The sequence below is a fragment of the Salmo salar genome, chromosome ssa16 (assembly GCF_905237065.1).
Source record: "Salmo salar chromosome ssa16, Ssal_v3.1, whole genome shotgun sequence".
In the NCBI taxonomy this organism is placed as follows: Eukaryota; Metazoa; Chordata; class Actinopteri; order Salmoniformes; family Salmonidae; genus Salmo; species Salmo salar.
Window position 1 is genome coordinate 5,479,832 of NC_059457.1, and position 11,117 is coordinate 5,490,948.

At 42.0% G+C, this 11,117-nt stretch overlaps 1 protein-coding gene across 1 annotated transcript in view; it reads left to right on the forward strand.

The window, feature by feature from the left end:
- Positions 1-10,892, forward strand: part of LOC106573087 (PDZ domain-containing RING finger protein 4) — a 131,832-nt gene extending 120,940 nt beyond the window's left edge. The window contains exons 7-8 of the mRNA XM_014147779.2: positions 6,483-6,605; positions 7,600-10,892. Of these exons, the coding sequence (XP_014003254.2) occupies positions 6,483-6,605; positions 7,600-9,165 (1,689 nt within the window). The 3' untranslated portion in view covers positions 9,166-10,892. The remainder of the gene's footprint in view (positions 1-6,482; positions 6,606-7,599) is intronic.
- Positions 10,893-11,117: the final 225 nt, after the last annotated feature.

Here is an 11,117-nt window from a genome sequence, read left to right on the forward strand (position 1 = left end):
GAATACGGCCAGTGTCAGTGAACGTCGTCAAAAAAGTGTAATGCAATTGTTGTCAGCAGAGCTGGTTAGCCTCTATGGGCTAGGTGGGACGCGTCCCACCTACTCAACAGCCAGTTGAATCCTGTGGCGCGTTATTCAAATCCCTAGATATGCTATTACTTCAATTTTTCAAAAATATGACTATTTTACACCATTTTAAAGATAAGACTCTCGTTAATCTAACCACACTGTCCGATTTCAAAAAGGCTTTACGATGAAAGCAAAACATTAGATTATGTCAGCAGAGTACCGAGCCAGAAATAATCATACACCCATTTTTCAAGCTAGCATATAATGTCACATAAACCCAAACCACAGCTAAATGTAGCACTAACCTTTGATGATCTTCATCAGATGACAACCCTAGGACATTATGTTATACAATACATGCATGTTTTGTTCAATCAAGTTCATATTTATATCAAAAAACAGCTTTTTACATTAGCATGTGATTAGCATGTTACTAGCATTCCCACCGAACACTGCCGGTGAATTTACTAAATTACTCACGATAAACGTTCACAAAAAGCATAACAATTATTTTAAGAATTATAGATACAGAACTCCTCTATGCACTCGATATGTCCGATTTTAAAATAGCTTTTCGGTGAAAGCACATTTTGCAATATTCTCAGTAGATAGCCCGGCATCACAGGGCTAGCTATTTAGACACCCAGCAGGTTTAGCACTCATCAAAGTCAGATTTACTATAAGAAAAATGTTCTTACCTTTGTTGTCTTTGTCAGAATGCACTCCCAGGACTTCTACTTCAATAACAAATGTTGGTTTGGTTCAAAATAATCCATCGTTATATCCAAACAGCGGCGTTTTGTTTGTGCGTTCTAGACATTATCCTAAAGGGTAAATAAGGGTGACGAGCATGGCGCAATTCGTGACAAAAGAATTCTAAATATTCCATTACCGTACTTCGAAGCATGTCAACCGCTGTTTAAAATCAATTTTTATGCCATTTTTCTCATAAAAAAAGCGATAATATTCCGACCGGGAATCTGCGTTTAGATAAACAGACAGAGGAAAAGAAAGCATTCGGTCGAAGCGGGCGCGCGCCTAAGCCCATAGTACTCTGAGTGGCCACTTGCCAAAAGCGATAAAGTGTTTCAGCCAGAGCCTGCCTCGATATCGTTCAACTTTTTCCCGGGCTCTGAGACCCTATGGAAGACGTAGGAAGTGTCACGTTATTGCACAGATCCTCACTCTTCAATAAAAAGAGCCAAGATGAAACACAACTTCTCAGACAGGCCACTTCCTGCTTGAAATCTTCTCAGGTTTTGGCCTGCCATAGGAGTTCTGTTATACTCACAGACACCATTCAAACAGTTTTAGAAACTTTAGGGTGTTTTCTATCCAAAGCCAATAATTATATGCATATTCTAGTTACTGGGCAGGAGTAGTAACCAGATTAAATCGGGTACGTTTTTTATCCAGCCGTGTCAATATTGCCCCCTAGCCCTAACAGGTTAAAATCGGACATAGCGAGTGCATAAAGGAGTTCTGTATCTATAATTCTTAAAATAATTGTTATGTTTTTTGTGAACGTTTATCGTGAGTAATTTAGTAAATTCACCGGAAGTTTGCGGGGGGGTATGCTAGTTCTGAACGTCACATGCTAATGTAAAAAGCTGGTTTTTGATATAAATATGAACTTGATTGAACAAAACATGCATGTATTGTATAACATAATGTCCTAGGGTTGTCATTTGATGAAGATCATCAAAGGTTAGTGCTGCATTTAGCTGTGGTTTGGGTTTATGTGACATTATATGCTAGCTTGAAAAATGGGTGTCTGATTATTTCTGGCTCGGTACTCTGCTGACATAATCTAATGTTTTGCTTTCGTTGTAAAGCCTTTTTTGAAATCGGACAGTGTGGTTAGATTAACGAGAGTCTTGTCTTTAAAATGCTGTAAAATAGTCATATGTTTGAGAAATTGAAGTAATAGCATTTCTAAGGTATGTGAATATCTATATTTACTTATTATATATTATATATATATATATATATATTTACTTTATATTTGCTATATTTACATTAGCATGTGACTAGCATTCCCACCGAACACTGCCGGTGAATTTACTAAATTACTCACGATAAACGTTCACAAAAAACATACCAATTATTTTAAGAATTATAGATACAGAACTCCTCTATGCACTCGATATGTCCAATTTTAAAATAGCTTTTCGGTGAAAGCACATTTTGCAATATTCTAAGTAGATAGCCCGGCATCACAGGGCTAACTATTTAGACACCCAGCAAGTTTAGCATTCACCAAAGTCAGATTTACTATAAGAAAAATGTTATTACCTTTGCTGTCTTCGTCAGAATGCACTCCCAGGACTTCTACTTCAATAACAAATGTTGGTTTGGTCCCAAATAATCCATTGTTATATCCAAATAGCGGCGTTTTGTTCGTGCGTTCAAGACACTATCCGAAAGGGTAAATAAGGGTTATGAGCACGGCGCATTTCGTGACAAAAAAATTCTAAATATTCCATTAGCGTACTTCGAAGCATGTCAACCGCTGTTTAAAATCAATTTTTAGGCCATTTTTCTCGTAAAAAAAGCGATAATATTCCGACCGGGAAATCGTTTTTTATTACAAAGAGAGTGAAAGTAAAAACATGCTATCCCCTCATGCACGAGCCTCAGTCTAATGGCCCTCTGATAGAGCACTCGCCAAACGCGCTAATGTGTTTCAGCCTGGGGATGGAATTACATCGTTCAGCTTTTTCCCGCCTTCTGAGAGCCCATGGGAGCCGTAGGAAGTGTCACGTCATGCCAGAGATCCCCTGTATTTGTTAGAGATGATCAAGGAGGGCAAGAAATGGTCAGACAGGCCACTTCCTGTAAGGAATCTTCTCAGGTTTTGGCCTGCCAAATGAGTTCTGTTATACTCACAGACACCATTCAAACAGTTTTAGAAACTTTAGGGTGTTTTCTATCCAAAGCCAATAATTATATGCATATTCTAGTTACTGGGCAGGAGTAGTAACCAGATTAAATCGGGTACGTTTTTTATCCGGCCGTGCAAATACTGCCCCCTAGCCCCAACAGGTTAAGAACTTAGGTCAAACATTTCGGGTAGCCTTCCACAAGCTTCCCATAATAAGTTGGGTGAAATTTGGCCCATTCCTCCTGACAGAGCTGGTGTAACTGAGTCAGGTTTGTAGGCCTCCTTGCTCGCACATGCTTTTTCAGTTCTGCCCACACATTTTCTGTAGGGTTGAGGTCAGGGCTTTGTGATGGCCACTCCAATACCTTGACTTTGTTGTCCTTAAGCCATTTTGCCTCAACTTTGGAAGTATGCTTGGTGTCATTGTCCTTCTGGAAGACCCATTTGCGACTAAGCTTTGACTTCCTGACTGATGTCTTGAGATGTTGCTTCAATATATCCCCATCATTTTCATACCTCATGATGCCATCTATCTTGTGAAGTGCACCAGTCCCTCCTGCAACAAAGCACCCCCACAACATGATGCTGCCACCCCCGTGCTTCACGGTTGGGATGGTGTTCTTCGGCTTGCAAGCCTCCCCCTTTTTCCTCCAAACATAACGATGGTCATTATGGACAAACAGTTCTATTTTTGTTTCATCACACGAGAGGACATTTCTCCAAAAAGTACAATCTTTGTCCCCATGCGCAAACTGTAGTCTGGCTTTTTTATGGCGGTTTTGGAGCAGTGGCTTCTTCCTTGCTGAGCGGCCTTTCAGGATATGTCGATATAGGACTCGTTTTACTGTGGATATAGATACTTTTGTACCTATTTCCTCTAGCATCTTCCCAAGGTCCTTTGCTGTTGTTCTGGGATTGATTTGCACTTTTCGCACCAAAGTACGTTCATCTCTAGGAGACAGAACGTGTCTCCTTCCTGAGCGGTATGACAGCTGCATGGTCCCATGGTGTTTATACTTACGTACTGTTGTTTGTACAGATGAACGTTGTACCTTCAGGTGTTTGGAAATTGCTCCCAAGGATGAACCAGACTTGTGGAGGTCTACAATTTCTTTTCTGAGGTCTTGGCTGATTTCTTTTGATTTCCCCATGATGTCAAGCAAAGAGGCACTGAGTTTGAAGGTAGGCCTTGAAATACATTCACAGGTACACCTCCAATTGACTCAAATTATGTCAATTAGCCTATCAGAAGCTTCTAAAGCCATGACATCATTTTCTGGAATTTTCCAAGCTGTTTAAAGGCACAGTCAACTTAGTGTATGTAAACTTCTGACCCACTGGAATTGTGATACAGTGAATTATAAGTGAAATAATCTGTCTGTAAACAATTGTTGGAAAAATTACTTGTGTCATGCACAAAGTAGATATCCTAACCGACTTGCCCAAACTATAGTTTGTTTAACTAGAAATTTGTGGAGTGGTTGAAAAACAAGTTTTACTGACTCCAACCTAAGTGTATGTAAACTTCCGACAATTTTTTTTTGTATGTATATTTTTCATTATCCAGGATTTCGGAGAGTGTCCCACGACCCCATTTCATATCAGGCGAACCCACATGGGGTCGCAACCTCTAGTATGGGAAGCGCTGCTGTATTAGCTATCTACATTTGCTATGACTCTTAGTACATTTAGCTGACAGGAAGATACACAAAACTATAGTGTAATTGTAGAACGCTTGTAGAAAGCAGCATTGTTGTTAAGGGGTGTACTGGAGGCGAAGTCAGGTGCGGGAGAGCAGAGTGTAGTAACAGGCACTTTTTATTCCTTTCCAAAAAGAAGCACTTAAACAATCAAACGTACCCAAAACACGGAACATAGCAAAAAAAAAGTAAAGCGCGTAACAACAACGACATAACAATCAAACTATTATACACAAAGACATGATGGGGAACAGAGGACTAAATACATGTAGATTGTTTGGGGAATGAAAACCAGGTGTGTATGGAACAAGACAAAACAAATGGACATATGAGAAATGGAGTGGCGATGGCTAGAAAGCCAGTGACGTCGATCACCGAACGCCGCCAGAACAAGGAGAGGAGCCGACTTCGCTGGAAGTCGTGACAATTGTATTCAACATCTTGTTGCATCCATCTGACAATGCAGACTGCAGAGTGAATGACAAGAAAGTGTTTGTGACTCCGTGGTCGAGCAACTGCTCTCTCCTTGAGTGACGGGGCAGGGCTTGGAGTTGGAAGTGGTATGCAGTAGGAGGAGGAAGAAAGGCAACTCAAGTAGCAAACAGAGTAAACTATAAAAACAAACATTACACCCGAATGAATTGCGTATCACATTTAACAAACCAAACATTGAAATACCATTATAGAAGGTGAAGTAAAAACCCAAACTGGTCCATGCGTCAACACCGGTATATACTAAAATACGTTATACTGCCCAGCCCTACATCAGACTATTCTCAATTTAATCTAGTCTTTACATAAATAATATATACTGTATGTGAAATTAGTTTTGATTTAGAATTCCATTATCATGCACCTGTCGGGAACGGGTGCAACCTGGACTCAGGGGTAGTTATAACATAGTAAAAGTAAATCAGGGACACTCCTATTATGTTACGTTTCGTAAGGTATAGTGTATTCGGAAAGTATTCAGACCCCTTCCCTTTTTCCACATTTTGTTACATTACAGGCTTATTCTAAAATGTATTAAATACAGTTGATGTCAGAATTTTACACACTTAGGTTGGAGTCATTAAAACTCATTTTTCAACCACTCCACAAATTTCTTGTTAACAAACTATAGTTTTGGCAAGTCAGTTCGGACATCTGCTTTGTGCATGTCACAAGTAATTTTTCCAACACTTGTTTACAGACAGACTATTTCACTTATAATTCACTGTATCACAATTCCAGAAGTTTACATACATCAGCGGCATCAGAGCGCAGTTCTGGAAAAGCCTAGTTACCGTGACTGCCTTGTGACTACCGGTGTGGCGATAATTCGGTCACCGTAACAGCCCTATGCGTGCGTGCACACTTATGGGTATGAGCCACTAAGTACGGCAGATGAGCAATGAGCCATAATAGACTCTCTACCTTCCCCTTTTGGTAATTTAATACGCCTCTCATAATACATCTAAAGTCTTGGCTGTGATATGGATCCCATTTGGTTTGAGACAAGCAGACAAAGAGCTGATGAATGACATTGAGGAACCAGATCAGAGGTCAAGATCCTCTGTTCATTGAAATATATTGACTTCATCTATATGTAAGGTCAGGAAGGGATACTTGATGGGGACGTTGTTAATGATCTATCAACAGTTTTATAATGCTTTCAGCTATTGCAACACAAACTCCATGACGTGTGTCTTATTGTGGATCTCGATTGGCCAGTTGGTGTAAGCCAGGGCTTCTCATATTCTGGTTTTAATCCTTCTCTCTCTTTTCTCTCCATCTTTATTTCACTCTCCCTTGCTCTATCCCCCCCATCTCTCCCTTTCTATCTCTAGCTAGAGGAGGCGTGGTTGGATGATGAACACAGTGAGTTCCTGGAGCAGTTGAAGATGGAGATGTTGGAGGAGCAGCAGAGAGAAGAGATGGAGCTGGAAGCACTACAGGAGGAACAGGAGCAGGTGAGACCCACAGGGACAGACCAAAGGGTTTATTCTCTCATTTTGTATACAGAGCTTTTACCTGAGGAACAGGTAAGGTCCCACAACCATAGGGTCAAACATAGGGTCAAACCAAAGAGTAGACCATGGTAACCAACAATCTCAGAGTGTATACTTAAGGCATAAGGCTGCTACATGACTATGAAAAGACTGACTGTATGACGGTCATTACTGGTTATAAGAGAAAGGCTGTTGTAGCTTGAGATAATCAGTAACGTTAGGTGGAGCGGATGAGATTATACCAAACTGTGTATTGAGGTTCTTTCAAATCTGATGGCAATATCTAATAATATAGTTTGAAAGCTGTATTAATAAGGAAGAGGGTGAGGAGCATTTTGAACCCCAAAGATTGGTGACCACAATTTAAAATCTTAGGTTTTGTTTTGAGATTAGCAAATATGTAAATGTGTAGATAGGGAAGTTCAAAAGACTGCAAAGCATGGGGAAGAAACAACAATTCCCAGCGTAGCAGAGTAGTGGTACAGAACTCCACAAGAATGGAGGGAATCCCAGTGGAGAACCCAAAGCACTGACTTTTTCAAAACTATTTCAGACTTCAGAAATTTCAGAAACTGCCAAATAGTTACGAATATCATTTCCTTTGTTCTAAAATTCCCAGTTTCCACAAAGTTGTACACAAGAGACCTATGCACTTCAAGTTGTTTTTTTACAGATATTTTTTTACAGACACAGTAGTATGTTAATTTTATCACACTGTTGACACAGATAGTTTTCCTGCAGTCAACTCTGGACCTCGAAGTCAGTTTCACTGCTTTTTAAAATCTAATCAAGGACCAATTTAGACCTGGCACACCAGGTGTGTACAATTAATTATCAGGTAGAACAGAAAACCAGCAGGCTTCGGACCTCGTAGGGTAAGAGTTGAATACCCCTGATGTAGACCGTCTTTTAGCTTTTTTTACTGAAAAACTTGTGATATACATTTTTCTTTCAGCCCAGAGGAACAGAAGAGGATGACATCACTGCCACCTGTTCCTCCCTAACTCAGGACAAGGACAGTGAACTGGGGATGTCTGACCACAATGCCCTTCTAACCCACATCCAGAGACGACTGTCCCAGTGCCTGAGGGATAGACAGGACACTGGACATCATCGTCTGGATGAAGAAGATGAGGAAGAGGAGTTGGAGGTGGAGGAGGGTGACCGCTTCCAGCAGCTCCTGGAGCTGAAGTGTCAAATCCGTAACAGCGGGGAGTACGACCTGTTCTACAGCAGACACAGCACCATCGAGTGTAGTCTGGGAGAGCCGGCTGGCGGTGTGCAGCATGAGCTCCGCATGCTCAACGAGGAGCTCTGCAGCATTGAGCTTGAGTGCCAGAACATCATGCAGGCCCACAAGCTCCGCAAGGGACCGGGGGGGACCCAGAGAGACCAGGTGCCGCAGGTGTCTCCCATAACCGGCCGCCCCGTGCCCAAGGACCAAAGCTTCCTCCGAGGCAGCAGGGACTCGCCCAGCAGGGGCAAGCTGGCTGACATCAACGAGCGCCAAGAGAAACCGGAGAAGTCAGACAAGGACAGCTCGAGCGCCTACAACACGGCAGAGAGCTCGCGCAGCACGCCGCTGGCCATGGACCGCTCCCCCGAGCACTCCCTCCAGAGGAGGATGGTCACCATCACCAACCAGAGGAACCTCCACAGCAGCCTGGCAAGCCTTCATGCCACAGCCAGCCCCAGTCCTAGCCCCAGCCCAACACAACGGTCACTCCACCGAGCCCCCATCCCAGGCAAGGCCAGTAGCCCCGACCACAGCCCCAACCGCTACGAGTCGGACCAGACTGCCCTGGCAGACGATGAAAGGAGTGGGAATGGGAAAGTGAAGCCTCAGCATCCTCCCAGGGCTTCCCAGATCCCTTACCTCTCCCCGTCCCGTAGCTCCCAGCATAGGCAGCCCAACACCAACATCCCGGCACACGCCCACCACTACCAGAGCTACATGCAGCTGATCCAGCAGCGCTCGGCCGTGGAGTACGCTCAGAGCCAGCTCAGCCTGCTCAGCGTGGTCAAGGAGCCCCAGTTGATCCCCGCCAACGAGCCCAAGATGGAGTGGAAGGTCAAGATCCGTTCAGATGGCACACGCTACATCACAAAGAGACCCATCAGGGACAAGATCCTGCGGGAACGCGCCCTCAAGATCAAGGAGGAGCGCAGCGGCGGGATGACCACGGACGACGACGCTATGTCTGAGATGAAGATGGGGCGGTACTGGAGTAAAGAGGAGAGGAAGCAGCATCTGGTCAGGGCTAAAGAACAGCGGAGGAGACGGGAGTTCATGCAGCGGAGCAGGCTGGAAAGCCTGAGGGAGAGTCCTCAGAGCAGCAGCGAAGGACGCAAGGAGGTCAGCATCATCGAACTGAGCCACAGGAAGATGATGAAGAAGCGCAACAAGAAGATCCTGGACAACTGGATGACCATTCAGGAACTGATGACTCATGGGGCCAAAACCCCTGATGACCCCAGGGCCAAAGTACATAACGCCTTCCTGTCGGTCACCACTGTATAATATACAACTAACACAATCTACAGCAGTGTTTCTCAACCTTATTCATACCAGGGGCCAGCAAGCTATGGTTCTTACCTTGTTGGAAGGCAGCTTACATTAAAAGTGACTAAAATGAGAACTGACTAAAATGAGTTTCAGTTATTAAACATCAAAGGGACCGGTCAGCAACATCCCAGGGACTGTTCCTGGCCCTTAGACCAGAGGTTGAGAAATACTGATCTAGCTACAGTACCCCATGTGGTATAATATACTTGCCTCGTTCAATGTGGCATTTTTATGAGGACGATAGGAATATTTTTCACAACTTTGTTACCCGAACAAATAGCATTTTGTAAAGAATTTTAACCAATGTCAATTTTGTTTATATTTTTTTCATCTGTTTTTCATGATGTCACCCTCTTCCAGATCCAGAAGCACTTTTGTATGAGATTACTGTGCAATTATCTTTCTTAGTTCCTAGTTTTCTTAGTTCACCCTGTGAAAATGTTCAATTATTTTCATATTTCTGTTCTGTTATGCAGTGATTCCAACCCATGCAGATCAGGATACTTGGACTCCCTCAGGGGAAGACATGTTGAATTGAATGTACAGTACAGAAATGTATTGTAATCCTACTTCTTGCCGGTCTAGATTTGATAAACCAGCCATTAGATTTATCGTTCAGGACTTTCTACAAATGTCACAGATACATTCAGAACTTACGGCAAATTCCACACATGCACATACGACTTCAACTACAACCACTGATTTACCAAATATAATGACACATTCCTTCAAAACAAGATGGTGAAGTGGCATTTGATAAAGATAACTTGGACTGAATGCATACATCTTCTACCTGCATATTCTAAGGGAACCAATGTTGAGATAGATCGATACATTAGCTAAGGACTGGACTACCTGACCTATACCGTTTACAGTATGGATCATCTAAGCTTTTAAAGCCAAGATTGTATCACCATTCCAAAACAAAGGACCATTTGCAGTTTCCTTTGCCATCATTTTAGTTGCAAAGGATTATTTTATTCCAAGAGGCTATGAAGACAAGCTGTGATATGTTGCAGCCAACATTTACTCTGCAATGCATCAGGAGTTCTTCCAATGTAATACTGGTAAACCCTTTTTCATAAGATTTTGCATATTTATGTTTACATAATCCTTTATTTTCCACACATTAGGTATTGTACAATGTTAACGTTTCTCAACAAAAGCCTTAAACAGTTTCCAATTAGATTCATGTAACTTTGTTGTGGCAAGAAATTTGTTATGAGCTGTCTATAGTTCTCTGTTGCAGCTCAAAATTGTTCAAACTTGAGCTCAGGCTTCATTTCATGTTTTAACAATGCCGGCTCATTTCAGTGCCCACACATACTCTGTATGCTTGTACTTAACTAGTTATGGATTGGATGATTGCCAGTGAGCAGGACTCATAACTTGGCAGTACATTTTCCAATTGTGAAATCAGGTTTTACATATGTATAACTGCATACTTTTCAGTCTGGTTCTGTGTACAGTAGAATACATACTTGTTTCAAACACATCATTTTCAGTTTAAATATTGTAAATGTGAACTTTGAAACCAACTCCTGTATTTGTTTCAAGTCAATGTCAATGGTCTTATTTCAAGTAATATGTAGTTGGCACACTTGTAGCCAGGTAAATGTGTGGTATAATTGTGATCATTGAAAAATGACATGAGAATAAATTATAGTTTTTTTTCTTCTTTATGGAACGTTTGCAGTAATGTTTTGACTGTGTCCTTCACTCTGGTTTTCTATTCACAACACATCACAGTGCTTGGAAGCCAATTATGTGTGAAATGACTGTTAAAGTATAGGGTTTCAAACAGCAACAGTATATGTGATTGAGCTCTAACAAGCAGAAAATCCAGACTTTAGACTTTAAAATTGCTTTTAGTTTTCTTGGTTAACTCAAATTGAAACGTTATGTCA